Here is a 14,964-nt window from a genome sequence, read left to right on the forward strand (position 1 = left end):
TTCTACAGAACAAGGGGAGAACATACAAACTCACACTCTACAAAACAGGGGGAGTACACACAAATTCAAGGTAGAACAGGGGAAAACACACACTCCACTCACTCTACAGAACAATGGGAGGGCATACAAACTCACTCACTCTACAAAACAGGGGGAGAACATACAAACTCCACTCACTCTCACTGCAGAACAGGGGAAGAACACAAAAAGTCCATTCACTCTCACGAGAACAGGGGAAAACACACACATTCCACTCCCTCACTCTACAGAACGGAAAGAGAACATACACTCCACAGAACAGGGGGAGAACAAACAAACTTCGCACAGAGAAAGGCACCCAGGTGAGGAATCGAACCCATGTCCTTCTGGTTGTGAGGCAAAAGTGTCACCTCCACCACCACCCTGTGCGTGAGCGGAGTGACCGCCAAAGAGCCTTGGGGCACATTCCGCGGCGAGTGACGTGGGACGGTGAGAGACGGCTCACCCTGCTCACTCCGCGGGACCCAGAGGCAGCCTCGCTTCACTCGCGCGAGGCAGCGGCGCCATGGAACGTGGACGGAGCAGCGATCAGGAGGCCTCGGCAGCAGAGTCAGCCCTGCAGGTACCCTGCCAACACCTGTGTGCAGGTACCCGGCCTCCTCCGAGGTGCTTGCTCACAGCACTCGCCGTGGTGGCGAGATGTTAACTCCCTCGCTTTGTATGCAGGAGGGCGTGGGTTCGATCCCGACCCTGACGCCTGCTGATGTATATTTGGAGTTTGCATGTTCTCCCCGCGGGCGCATGGGTATTTCTCCAGGTCTTCTGATTTCCCTCCACATTTAGACTCATACGTTGGGAGCATTTGGCTTCTATGAATTTTTAAACTAAAAGCTACTTTGTTGAGATTATTTGTGGCAATATTCTCCGTCTCTCCCCGTGGTGGTCACGTGGATTTTTCTCCGGGTCCTCCGGTTTTCCCCTCCACAAATAGAATCAACATTCGTTTAGAGTATTTGGTTACTATAAACACATGATAAGCCACTTCGTTGAGCTATCATTTGTTGTCAATTCACTTAGCTCAGTGGACCTTACCTGTTAAAATAAAATTAGTAGCAGCAGTTGCCTCAAGAGTCTGTTCAGGCTATATGCAGATCCCTATCTTTGTACGTGTTTAGTGCAGGGGTCTCCGCATTGCGCGGCGCCCGAGTTCATTTCCAGCTCACGGCCACGATTATCAGAACCGGGTTTCTTTGACCTCCTCCCCTAGGTCAACTCAACCTCAAATTAGTACCTGGTGTGGTGTGTAAACATCGCCACCAGGGGAAAAATGCGACCGGGCGTGGTGCTGGTCACCTACCCCCTCGTGCGCCGTGCTGGTAATGAATATGTGCTCGCTGATAGCACTTGACCCAAACGTCTGTTCAGGCTATAAGGGAGATGATTGTCTTTGGTCGCATGAGGAGGTCGGGGTGATGATCAAGTCAACGTGAGAGTGTTGTGCCTGGGTGCTGGTTGCGATGACGTACAGCATTTAAATGGTTTTATATGGATAGGCTTGCTCTGTCTCGCTGTAGGAACGGGGCTCGCTGTAGGAAATGGCAATGTCCAACACTTGTTTTTCATTAGCTGTAAACAGACCGGGTGATTAGTTGGGCTGTGAGGCTTGTGATCGATCTACGATGGATGCTGTGCTTGCACTCCGCCTACTTGCCGAACTGCACCGTGAGTTCGACCGCCCATTGCATGTGGCTTATATTTATTTGAAGGCAGCTTTTGACTCTGTGGATCAATTGGCTCTCTGGTCGGCTTTGAGAGAAATCAAACTAAACTATAAAAGCCAATTTAAAAAAAAATATTTTACCAGGTAAGGCGCACTGAACTATATAGTTCTTTGTCAGAAGCGACCTGGCCACAAATGAAAGCTCAACTAAGTGGCTTATCATGTGGAAATTGATTGTAGCCAAATATTCTAAACGCGTGATGTTGATTCTAAATGTGGAGGGGTAAACCGAAAGTCCCGGAGAAAAATCCACTCGACCACCGGGAGAACATGCAAACGCCAAATGTACAGGCGTCAGGATCGGGATCAAACCCTGCATACCAGGCGAGGGAGTTAACATATCGTCACCGCGGATTAGAGCTGCTTTAACAAGACATCAGAATATTTAAACTGGAGGAATCTGATGAGCTATGAAGCTCTTTTTCACAGATGTCCAGTAGGAGCAGGTCAAACATTTACATCAACAAACAAAGAAGATATATACATGCAAAACAGAGAAACGGTAAGCAAGTCGCTATAAATAGATATACAGTATATACGTAATCTTGATTTGAAGCTTTCGTGACGGCAGGAATTCCATACTCTTTGGTTCTTTCGGTAAAGTCACGTAGGTATAAAATAAAATAAAGAGCATGATCTGCTGCCTCAGCATGATCTGCTGCCTCAGCTGCCTCAGCAGCAGATCATGCTCTCTCACCTGATGACGGACGCTTGTGTTGCGACTGAAACGTTATTTATTTTATTTTATACCTACGTGACTTTATCGAAAGAACCAAAGAGTATAGTTTATGCGTACACATACCAATACACGCTCTTTCCTCGAAGCAGGAGACCCATAGCTAGCAGAGGCTGGGGACCTTGCCTGTGACATCCGACAGTTCAGATTTGATTCAGACAAGCCTGACTCCGCCGATGAGACACTGCGTGTCGAAGCCGTTAAGGTAGTTGAAGGGCAGGCTTGGGAGTTGAAGGGCAGGTTAGGGAGTTGAAGGGCAGGTTAGGGAGTTGAAGGTCAGGTTAGGAAGTTGAAGGTCAGGTTAGGGAGTTGAAGGGCAGGTTAGGGAGTTGAAGGGCAGGTTAGGTAGTTGAAGGGCAGGTTAGGGAGTTGAGGGGCATGCTTGGGAGTTGAAGGTCAGGTTATGGAGTTGAAGGGCAGGTTAGGGAGTTGAAGGGCAGGTTCGGGAGTTGAGGGGCAGGTTAGGGAGTTGAAGGTCAGGTTAGGGAGTTGAAGGGCAGGTTAGGGAGTTGAAGGGCAGGTTCGGGAGTTGAGGGGCAGGTTAGGGAGTTGAAGGTCAGGTTAGGGAGTTGAAGGGCAGGTTAGGGAGTTGAAGGTCAGGTTAGGGAGTTGAAGGGCAGGTTAGGGAGTTGAAGGGCAGTTTAGGGAGTTGAAGGTCAGGTTAGGGAGTTGAAGGGCAGGTTAGGGAGTTGAGGCGCAGGTTAGGGAGTTGAAGGGCAGTTCAGGGAGTTCAAGATCAGGTTAGGGAGTTGAAGGGCAGGTAAGGGAGTTGAAGGTCAGGTTAGGGAGTTGAAGGGCAGTTTAGGGAGTTGAAGGGCAGGTTAGGGAGTTGAAGGGCAGGTTAGGGAGTTGAGGGGCAGGTTAGGGAGTTGAAGGGCAGGTTAGGGAGTTGAAGGGCAGGTTAGTGAGTTGAAGGGCAGGTTAGGGAGTTGAAGGGCAGATTAGGGAATTGAAGGGCGGGTTAGGGAGTTGAAGGGCAGGTTAGGGAGTTGAAGGTCTGGTTAGGGAGTTGAAGGGCAGGTTAGGGAGTTGAAGGTCAGGTTAGGGAGTTGAAGGGCAGATTAGGGAGTTGAAGGGCAGGTTAGGTAGTTGAAGGGCAGGTTAGGGAGTTGAGGGGCATGCTTGGGAGTTGAAGGTCAGGTTATGGAGTTGAAGGGCAGGTTAGGGAGTTGAAGGGCAGGTTCGGGAGTTGAGGGGCAGGTTAGGGAGTTGAAGGTCAGGTTAGGGAGTTGAAGGGCAGGTTAGGGAGTTGAAGGGCAGGTTCGGGAGTTGAGGGGCAGGTTAGGGAGTTGAAGGTCAGGTTAGGGAGTTGAAGGGCAGGTTAGGGAGTTGAAGGTCAGGTTAGGGAGTTGAAGGGCAGGTTAGGGAGTTGAAGGGCAGTTTAGGGAGTTGAAGGTCAGGTTAGGGAGTTGAAGGGCAGGTTAGGGAGTTGAGGCGCAGGTTAGGGAGTTGAAGGGCAGTTCAGGGAGTTGAAGATCAGGTTAGGGAGTTGAAGGGCAGGTTAGGGAGTTGAAGGTCAGTTTAGGGAGTTGAAGGGCAGTTTAGGGAGTTGAAGGGCAGGTTAGGGAGTTGAAGGGCAGGTTAGGGAGTTGAGGGGCAGGTTAGGGAGTTGAAGGGCAGGTTAGGGAGTTGAAGGGCAGGTTAGTGAGTTGAAGGGCAGGTTAGGGAGTTGAAGGGCAGATTAGGGAATTGAAGGGCGGGTTAGGGAGTTGAAGGGCAGGTTAGGGAGTTGAAGGTCTGGTTAGGGAGTTGAAGGGCAGGTTAGGGAGTTGAAGGTCAGGTTAGGGAGTTGAAGGGCAGATTAAGGAATTGAAGGGCGGGTTAGGGAGTTGAAGGACAGTTTAGGGAGTTGAAGATCAGGTTAGGGAGTTGAAGGGCGGGTAAGGGAGTTGAAGGGCAGGTTAGGGAGTTGAAGGGCAGGTTAGGGAGTTGAAGGTCAGGTTAGGGAGTTGAAGGGCAGTTTAGGGAGTTGAAGATCAGGTTATGGAGTTGAAGGGCGGGTAAGGGAGTTGAAGGGCAGGTTAGGGAGTTGAAGGGCAGGCTTGGAAGTTGAAGGGCAGGTTAGGGAGTTGAAGGGCAGGTTAGGGAGTTGAGGGGCATGCTTGGGAGTTGAAGTTCAGGTTAGGGAGTTGAAGGGCAGGTTAGGGAGTTCAAGGGTGGGTTAGGGAGTTGAAGGGCGGGTTAGGGAGTTGAAGGGTGGGTTAGGGAGTTGAAGGGCAGGTTAGGGAGTTGAATGGCAGGTTAGGGAGTTGAAGGTCAGGTTAGGGAGTTGAATGGCAGGTTAGGGAGTTGAAGGTCAGGTTAGGGAGTTGAAGGGCAGGTTAGGGAGTTGAAGGGCGGGTTAGGGAGTTGAAGGGCACGTTAGGGAGTTGAAGGGTGGGTTAGGGAGTTGAAGGGCGGGTTAGGGAGTTGAAGGGCGGGTTAGGGAGTTGAAGGGCAGGTTAGGGAGTTGAAGGGCAGGTTAGGGAGTTGAAGGGCAGGTAAGAGGCAGTTAAGCCAGGAGAAGAGAGGCTAGGTTGTGAGAGCGGGACGTGAAATTGTAGAATAATAGAAGTGTCACAGGGACAGCAGACACGCTACCGATTGTTCCAAGTATGGAAGTTTATTTCATTAAATAGTTTTAGCCATTTGTGTTCAAACGTACACTACTAACTTAGTCTTACTAGTTATATATATGCATGTCGTATAACACTTTAGGCGAGGTTACACTTGGATATGAAACGATCTCGCAGACACAGAAGCACTCCGCTCGTCTTGAACTCCTCCATGAAACTCACGGGCACGACATCTGGGTGCTGTGTGGAGTGTGCGCTCCACTGAATGAGTCGTGTGTGTTGGGTTGTGACATTCATCGTATACTGGGAAGTGGCAGTGTAGTGGTTAGCGCGCTGCGCTACGAGCCCGACAAACCAATGTCGATTCCCGCTCACGGCCACCAACAGCAGTGACGATTGTATGAACCGGTCCTGGGGGCCGTCCATAAAGACGTCACGCACCTAGGGGGGGGGGGGGGGTCAGACATTTGTGACGATGTGTGACGAGGGGGGAGGGGTTTGATAAATTTGACGTCACATCAAAATGCGCAACTTTAAATAAATATAGACAATACGTTCTACTTAATTAAATACTTTTTAATAAATGTTTTCTCCTACAACATATGTCATTTTACAAACGCGAGGATAAAACCACAATTAGACCCACGGCAAATCTCCCCACCTCATCACCGTCCCCATCCTTCTATCAACCCAATCATAACCATCACCTCATCCCCTCCCCCATCACCCCCATCCTCACATCACCCCGATCCCCTTCACACCGCCGCCACCTCTTCGCCAGTCCCCAGGGCTGCCATTCATGCCAAGTGGTTGGCCTTGAACCGGTCCTAGGCTCCCTCTAGGTCGACTCGGCCTCAAACAAGTACGGTACAGTAACTGATGCAGTGTGTAAACAACAACAACATCAGCATCAGCAGCAACAGGAGCAGCAGCGAGGAGGAAAAGGCGGCCCGGGGCGTGGAGTGTAATCCGCAGTGCAAGGGACTAGTGGCGTTACCGATCGGTACCCTGCATACAACGTGGCCGACTTCGCATTCAGAAGGTGTGCGGTGGGTGTGTGTGGGGTGTGTGTGCGGGGTGTGTGTGCGGTGTGTGGGGGGGGGGTGTGCGGTGTGTGGGGGGGGGGGGGTGTGCGGTGTGGGGGGGGGGGTGTGTGGGGGGAGGGGTGTGTGAGGGGGCGGTGTGTGGGGGGGGTGTGTGGGGGGGGTGTGTGGGGGGGGGGATGTGTGGGGGGGGGTTGTGTGGTGGGGGGGGTGTGTGGGGGGGGGGTGTGTGGGGGGGGTGTGTGGGGGGGGGGTGTGTGGGGGGGGGGGTGTGTGGGGGGGGGGTGTGTGGGGGGGGGTGTGTGGGGGGGGGTGTGTGCGGGGTGTGTGCGGGGTGTGTGCGGGGTGCTGAGGAGATGGAGTCTGCCTCAGTGGCCCGCAATCACAAATCACTATTTAACTTCATCAAAAAAGTAACCTGCAGCGCCACACCGATTACCATCATTAGGGGAAAAAACGGGATCCAATCTCCGACCCCCAGGAACAGGTTTGCAGATTTTCTGAGCATTTCTGTGAGGTCCTGGGGGAGGGGAAATCCCTCAGCCAGGAAAACATCATGGCACAAAGTGGGGATGACCCTGCTGAGGCTGCGGTGCCTCAAATATTGGAAGAAGTCACCCCCTGTGAGTGGCTGGCTGAGGTGCCATCCTGTGAGGAAGTACTGAAGGCGATCCGGAGTCTGAGACCAGGAAAGGCACCGGGCAGAGATGATCTCCCAATTGAAATGCTGAGGGAGGGTGGCGTTTGTGCACAGACTGCCCTATATGACATCATAACAACAGTCTGGACCACTGGACGGGTTCCGCAGGATTGGAAGGATGCCCTGGTAGTCCCCCTCTTTAAGAAGGGGGACCGCAACAGACTGTAACAACTACAGGGGCATCTCACTCCTCAGTGTGCCGGGAAAGGTCCTGGCAAGGATTATTTTAATCGCCTTGCTAGGCACACTGAGGAGAGGCTTGCGAAGCCCCAAAGCGGTTTCAGGAAAGGGCGGTCCTGCACAGATGCCATATTTTCTGTCTGTCTGCTACAGCAGAGGTGTAGGGAATTCCAACAAGACCTCCATCTCTGCTTTATTGACCTGGCCAAGGCCTATGATACCATCAGTAGGCCTGGGCTCTAGGTTGTTTTTGGTGCTTTCGGAGTCCCTGAATCTCTGCTCACAATCATTAAGGACCTTCATGATGGTGAGCAGGCCCGGGTAAAACTACGTGGCCGGGAGTCAGAGCCATTCCCTGTACACCTTGGGGTGCAACAGGGATGTCCTCTGGCTCCCACATTATTTAACATCTATTTTGACCACGTAGTTTGTGAAGCCTTCAATAGTTGTACCGAGGTAATTTCCTTTTGGTACAGATATAATGGGAGGCTGATCGATGCCCGGGTGCGATCAAGGGATGGCTCCCTATTGGTCAACCACGTTATGTATGCCGATGATTTGGTAATAGCTGCTCATTCAGAGAAGGAGTTGGAGACGCTGCTGCTGAGACTGGAGCGTGCCACTAAGAGGTTGGGCCTTACCATCAACCCAACCAAAACTAAGCACCTGCATGGGTATTTTGTACCATCGGACACTCCACCCACACAACTCCCAATCGGTGATGGGGCAGTTGTGGAGAGAGTGGAGAGTTTCCCATACCTGGGCAGTGTGCTTATGACCGGCTCCAGTTTAACAGCAGAGGTCTCACTCCGAATCAGTCGAGCGGCAATATCTTTTCATCGGTTGCGTAACGCTGTGTGGAAGCTACATGGTCTGTCGCTCCGCACGAAGCTTCAGGTCTTCTCGGCCACAGTCATTCCCTCCCTTCTCTACGCTTGCGAAACGTGGACCCCCCTAATGGAGCATCTTCGCCGGTTAGAAACATTTAGGCTGGCCTGCCTACGATCCATCCTGGGTTTAACCAGGCTGGATTGTGTGAGGAGCTCATAAATCCTTGAAAGATCTGGGCAAAGTCCCATCGGTGAGCTCCTCCGGCAGGCAAGGCTGCGTTGGCTAGGTCATGTAGCCCGCATGCCCAGCCACCGTATGCCTAAATAGCTTTTGTTCGGCCGGATCGAGGGGGCTAAACGGGCGCGGCACGGGCTAGAGAAGAGATGGAGTGATGTGGTACAGGAGGACGTGGAGCTGAGTGGACTTGCCGATGACTGGTACCAGCGGTGTCAAGATCGGCCTCTGTGGAGGAGGCTCGTGAAGGACGCTACTGGGCAGTTGGAGGCAATCGCCTTCCAACAACGGAGGGCAGAGGAGCGACGCTCACAACAACGAGCGGCGCGCCGGGTGGCTAAAGCACAGCAAGTTGGCACAGTAGGGGGCACAGGTGGTGCATCAGCCAGTCATCTCGGTCATCTCAGTCAGTCGACCCGTGACACCTGGGTCTACCCCGTGACCTCCTGCCAGCGGGCGTTCGACACTTCACGTGGCCTCAAGGTGCACATGGCCTGGCACAAGCGTCGTGGTGACGTCACCGCCACTTAGTGGCGAATGGCGGTTGTTGTTGTGTGTGTGGGGGGGGGGTGTGTGTGGGGGGTGTGTGGATTATGTGTACGGTGTGTGTGTGGGGTGTGTGTGTGGGGTATGTAACTCGAACAAAGTCGTCGGGCGAGCCCAAAAGGCCCAACAAGTCTAACGGGCAGCAACAAATAGCACCCCCATAGATGATGTTTAAAAGGGAGCAGTTGACGCGTATCAAGATAAGGTGTTGCTGCTGCTGCTCTATAAAGCGTTGGGCAGGAGCCACAGCAGAATCGTGACGTTTATAACAACATCACCATCCATGGTCCATCTACTGCTGGATGCAGGCCTCCCCAAGTGGCTAGCGAAACGTCTCGCGACCCTGTGATGTTAACGATCCGCCCTGCACCTGTTCCCATTTCATCGCTCTATCTCCTCTCCTTGGCGAACGTGTCCCATTATGTTGTCTGCCACTCCAGAATCAGAATCGTTGCTTAGACTGCAGGAGGAATCTGATGAGCGATGAAGCTCTTTTTTCACAGATATGCAGAAGGGACGGGTTGGTGGGTTACAAAAAAATGATAGAAGTGCAAAGTAGGGAAAAGGTAAGCAAGTCACGAAACACATAGATATAAATAAAGTGTATAACTACAAGTTGCACAAGTACATCAATTCCTGCCAATTTTTCTACACCAAATGCAAGCTTGGAGCAAGGCAGCAAAACAACAACAGTCCCAGACCACACGAAGACAACACACGTTCCCTCGAATAAATTGCACGTTGAAATGTAACAATCGATGGTACACGGGTAAGGATCAAAGTTACAGAATATATTTGCAAATGTGGCTCCAATGTTCTGCTTCATCAATCGATCACTTATGGAGATGACATCTCCCTGCTCCATGGTGGCATTAACCCTCATGTGATCGCTCATTCACGTGCCCATTCATGTTGTCTCTCAATGTAAGTAGACTCGAGTGGATTACCATAGTACAGGGGTCAGCAACCTCTGGCTCCGAAGCCGTTTCGTGACGTTACTTATTAAGGACCACCGTCTCTAGACGTATTCACATGCATTGCGGCTCTTGAAATATTGAGTTTTTTACCGAATTCGAAAATATGGCTCTTGTTATTTTGGTTGCCGACCCCTGCAATAGTGGATTGGCAAAATGAATATGGTACCACTACTGAACACACAGTATTATATTCTTGCTTTAAGATGCCAATATGGTTTAGGAGCTACATCGCAATGTCGAGGTCTACATGCCTTGACGAGAGGGCTTCAGGAGAGAGAGTTCGTGTAGTTTGGCTGTTCCTCCTCCAATGAAGGAGTACAGACCACAATCGTTCACTATATATGGCCCATAGTTTGGGTTGCATGGCCACAGTTGCACTACTGTGGCTTGTCTTTAATGTATCGCTTTGAATCGCTCTGCATCTCTTTGTGGCAGAGTCTTTGTATCTCTACGAGTCTACTGTAAAGTCCATAGTTTGGGTTGCATGGACACAATCTTACTACTGTTGCTTGCCTTTAATGTATCTCTTTGTGTCTCTGAGTATTCTACAGTCCATAGCTTTTGGTTGCATGGCCACAATCACACTAATGTGACTTGTCATTAACATTTCTCTTTGAGTCTATGATTCTTTGTATCTCTATGGGTTTTCTATGAAAGTGCATTTTCTCAAAAGAAAACTAATTTCTTTAGAATTGCTTTTTGTGTTTGGGTTGTTCTCCTTCCCCCGCAACTCCGATTGCATGGTTGGCTACGTACGGTGCGAAATAACTTTTACATACATGACATTTCAATTTGGGAGTTTCCCGAAAGCCACTCCTCTCTTACTCGCGTTGGTTTGACCGATGTCAAAGAATGTAACGGTTTTCGGCTTGCATTGTTGTTGCAGTTGACGGTCGTTGGGTTTCTATCGAGGAGGAAAAGATATAACTCGGTTTATTTGAATGCTGTTTGGTCGTGATGTTATTTTTAAGAGATGAGTGACTTGTGCTGTGTAATGCAGTGGGACAGATAACTGAAGAATATGTCATCCGATTAGTCTGAAAAATCACTTTATATAATATCTGAAGTGTACAGTAATTTTATCGTGAACTTCACATTGCTCCACCAATGTTGAGGACTCGATCTGTGAGAGTGTGTCATCCCCTCCTCCATATTGTGTCAATCACCACACTGCAGGTCACAGAAACACTCACCCACTCACTCAACCACCCATCCACTCACCCACTCAACCATGTACTCAACCACCACACTGCAGTTCACAAAGAATACTCGCCCACCCACTGACTCAACCCACTCGTTCAACCGCTGATTACGCTGCAGTTCACAGCAACAGTTACTCACCCACCCATCCACTCAACACTCCCCTCACCCACTCACCACACTGCAGGTTACAACGCATCTCTATCTGCTTCTCCCCTTGCACTGCCCTGCACTCAGAAGTTCCCTTCCATCGTCTCTCTTCCCCCAGCCTCGTAAAATAACCTTGCTCAAGTCAAGAATCTCTTGTAACTTTCATCGTGCTGTTTTTTTACCAGCCATATATTGTTTCAGCCTATTCTCAGCAACTTTATTTAAGAGAAAATAATTGAAATTATTTGAAATGATTTAATCTAGATAGCTTATGTTCCATGGTATGTTTGCGTGTGGTTAATTATTGCAGTACAGCAAACCCTTCTCTCTTGCCGGTTTAGCTATCGCGGTTTTGTGGTTTAGCAGTAAATTAATTGAGATACAGTTCACCGATCGCCCTCCTGTGGCTCGACTATTCGCGTTTGACCGCGACATTCTTGTACGCATTGTAACTGCACTGTTCGCGATGATGCTGCCGTGGAAGAACACAGGCGGCCCATCCAGGGTCCAAGGCCACGCGGTGTTCCCAGCCTTCAGTGAAGAGGCAGTGAGGTTCAGCCGCCTGTGATGTTTCTTCCTGTCGTGTACAGTACTGTACACAGATATGTGTACAGTATTATACACTATGTTAATTGTTTTCATTCTATACATTTACCATACAAATTATATTTAACACTGTAGAATATATTAATCATGTCTTACATTCAAAATACTTTATGTTTAATGTTTGGGTTGTCGTAGGGTAACATAAAACATAAGGAGGGGGGTGGGTGTCATTACGAACCGTGAACCAAACCCTATGTTACCAATTTGCCTTTGAGCTTGCGGATCACGGATTTGCCGTTTGTGGCTATTTGAAAGAACATAACCCCAGCCCCGATGGGCAAAGCTTTGATGTACTAACATTTTTCGTGTTCGTTCCAAGATTGTAGAAGGAGGGGAAGATGAAGACGTCTTTGAGCAGCCACTCACAAGAGAGCGAAGAGTGGCGAAGCTGAGGCAGCAACTTCACGAGACTCTTGCCGATCTGGAGAAACTTTGCAAGGAGGCCAAGAGTGATGAGGTGACCGCGACATTAAGCGACGGCCTCGTGCGGGTGGACGAGATGGTGAGGGAGCTCTGTGAGCAAGTGGACGACTTCGACCAGGAATCGCCCGGCGGGGACATTGAGTTCTTCACCGGCTCGTCAGTGAGGGAGGTCGCCTGGCGGAGCCGAGAGGATGAGCTGAGGGAGGAGTTGAACAACGATTTCAAAAAGCAGGCGTCCAGACTGAGCCTACAGCACAAAATCGAGATGGGGGCCTTGATCTGCGGCCACAAGAAGTCCATTGACAAGTACTTGGAGCACAAAGTGAAGGCCGAGCAGCACGCAAAGCTCCTGCGAGAAGTCAACAAGGAACTGGGGCTGAAGGCCAAGGGCTTGAAGCGGCGCGCCGAGCTGATGCAGCAGACAATGCAGGGTCTGCGCGAGCAGCTGGCGCTGGCGCTCAACGCCAACACGGAGCTTGAATTCGAATCGTTGCAGGAGGTGGAGAACTACCGCGTGCGGGTGGACATGATGGAGCGCGACGCCAAGGAGAGCGAGCGGCTGCGTTATAGCGAGGACGATGTCAAGAGGCTCGTGGAGGACCTGGAGAGAAGCCACATGCGGGAACTGGAGGAGGTCGTGGAGGAAGAGCGGGGCCGGCGGGCGGAGGAATTTGTGGCGATGCAGAGTGACCTTCGCTCCGAGCATCGGAAGGAAATGGAACTCGCAGAACTACAGATGGATGCACTGAGGCAGGCGTTGGAACAAAGGCACTCGCAACCGCTTCCCGCGTCAGCTGCAGACGGGGAAGGGGCGAGTGGCGAGGGTTCGAACAAACACGCTGCAAATGTCGAGGCTCGTGCTGAGCTGGAGGCCGAGAGAGCGAGTCGGGAGCAGCAGCAGCAGGAGGAGAAGCAGGAGGAAAAGCGACGCTGCGAGTACGGTCAGCAGCTGGCTGCCTTACAGGAGGAGCTGGTGCACGTTCTCTCGCTCCTGAACGACGCCGAAGCTGCTGGAGGTGATGCGGAGGAGGCTCCTCGAGGTGCCGATGGCAATTCAATCGCCGACGCCAAGAGCGCCGGCGTGAAAACGGCCACGTTGAGTCCAGAGCTGCAGCAACTGCTTGCGGTAAGGGGGCTATGCCGAGCACTACGGCAGCGTCTCGGCGCTCCCCCGCAGCAGTGCAGAGACATTGTGCCCCTGTCAGCACTCACGACGTCGCCAGGTAAGAGCCCCATCGCCCATACGATAAAGGCGTTTTTAACCTTAATGCGCGAGCATTCGTTCTTGTATGTGTCGCACGCTCTCGCACCCTCTCACATACTCTCCTACTTCTCATATCACTCTCAACCAGAGCCGTCCCTCGGTTATAGCGAATCGGGGTGACTGCCCTGGGCCCCGCGCTTTGGGGGGTGGGGGCCTCTGTGCTTCGGTCTAAGATGTAATATATTTCGGTTTAGTTTGAAGGCATCGGTTGATTTGCCCTGGAGCCCGCACCCCTCAAGGGATGGCCCTACTCTCAACCTTTCCCATGTCTTGCTCTTGGAACTTCCAGATGAAGTCATTTGCAAAGGCACTCCAGGGACCCCATTCAGCGCTAATAGCAACGCCACGCACAGATTGTGCAATGGCCACCTTCAATTTAATTTCTAATTATGCCTATGGTCAAAATAATATAAAAAAACTATCGATAGATCTATGACTTCATTTATGCCGATGTATAGACTAATCCAGGGCATTCAAAACACCTCTGCGTGACTTTTGACTGACCAGTCATTCTCAGTGGGACCCAACCTCCCAAACTTTACCGGACCTACGCCGCCGGCTTCCCAATTGAGATTCTGTGCTGCACGATTCAACTTACTGTGCTTACTTTGCAAAGCACTCTTTCAGCAGTTGCTTAGATAATTGACTGGTAAACTGCAGCTTCACAAACCCTTGTTCTCGGAGTCTGAGATCTTCACACTGTGACCACAATCCTCAGTCAGCAAAAAGTTTTGGAGCTCGGGATTTTTAGTTCCGTCAGATTTGGAATGCTCTCTGCCTGAAGAACTGCACCTGACCGCCGAGATTGCCTCATTTAGGAATAAACTTAAATTCCCCTTATTTCCTATATGTTAGATAAACTATAGATGTAAAAAAATATATCTATACTGTTTGGCACTCTGAAGCCCTTTGTTGCGTTTTTTGCACCATGTAAAAGCGTAAAAAAATATATAGGTAATATCCTAAATATTTGACAAAAGACCAATGCCAACTCTTCGACAGCCAGGGTTGGTGGATCAGGCACACACTCGTAGGGCGTCGCGATTGCTATTTCCTGGATTGTAGCCAGGATGTGATGGCAGTAGAGCAAGTGGGTTCATTTACATCTAAATTCCATCTGTATGGGGATTAAGAGTTATTCCCCCCAGTGCACAACGTGCGCGTGGGTTTTTTCCTGCTACTCCGTTTCCTCCCACGTATATAATAATCACTTGTTAATGGACTTGGCCAAACATCCCAATATAGGACAACAGAGCTTGGAAATTTCTGGCGCCAGTTCTGGCTGCCTTTCAGCTTGCCCGTGGTTTCCCCGTGGCTGTGAATCTTAACGAAAACTGTGTGCGCGGTGTCACACACGACAAACCTGGCGATGGACATACATCATTGTGAACATGAACGGTGCTAAGTCGTCCGTGCCATGTGCTCTGCTTTCCAGAGGAGCTCTCCGTGTTCGAGCAGGAGAGGGCGTCTCTGAAGGAGCAGCTACCGACTCGCCAAGAGAAGGTGATGGATGATTGATGGTGCGATGAAGAGGAATTAAGAAAGAGGCTTTGTGCTGTTTTAAATTGTAACTTTTACATGGTTGTTTTTGCCCAGATTTTTATTTGATTACTTGCCACACTGTATTTGTTTATTATTGCTTTCATCATTTTGGTGGCCCGAGTCACTGTCGTGCCACAATGGCGAGATGTTAACTACCTCACCTGATATACAGGAGGTCATGGGTTCAATCTCGACCCCAAAGCCTGCTGTATATTTGG

The 14,964-nt window shown here is 50.6% G+C and overlaps 1 protein-coding gene across 2 annotated transcripts in view; it reads left to right on the forward strand.

Moving 5' to 3' along the window:
* Positions 1–493: 493 nt before the first annotated feature.
* LOC144730273 (uncharacterized) overlaps positions 494–14,964 on the forward strand; it is an 88,509-nt gene continuing 74,038 nt past the window's right edge. The window contains exons 1-3 of one of the 2 annotated variants that reach the window (XM_078610954.1): positions 494–601; positions 11,837–13,163; positions 14,640–14,707. In XM_078610954.1, coding sequence (XP_078467080.1) covers positions 545–601; positions 11,837–13,163; positions 14,640–14,707 — 1,452 coding nt within the window. In that variant the 5' untranslated portion in view covers positions 494–544. Of the gene's footprint in view, positions 602–5,765; positions 6,093–11,836; positions 13,164–14,639; positions 14,708–14,964 lie in introns of those variants that run through there. The other variant, XM_078610964.1, reaches the window with a different exon arrangement.

Source organism: Lampetra planeri, chromosome 2 (assembly GCF_965212315.1).
Source record: "Lampetra planeri chromosome 2, kcLamPlan1.2.h2, whole genome shotgun sequence".
NCBI lineage: Eukaryota > Metazoa > Chordata > Hyperoartia > Petromyzontiformes > Petromyzontidae > Lampetra > Lampetra planeri.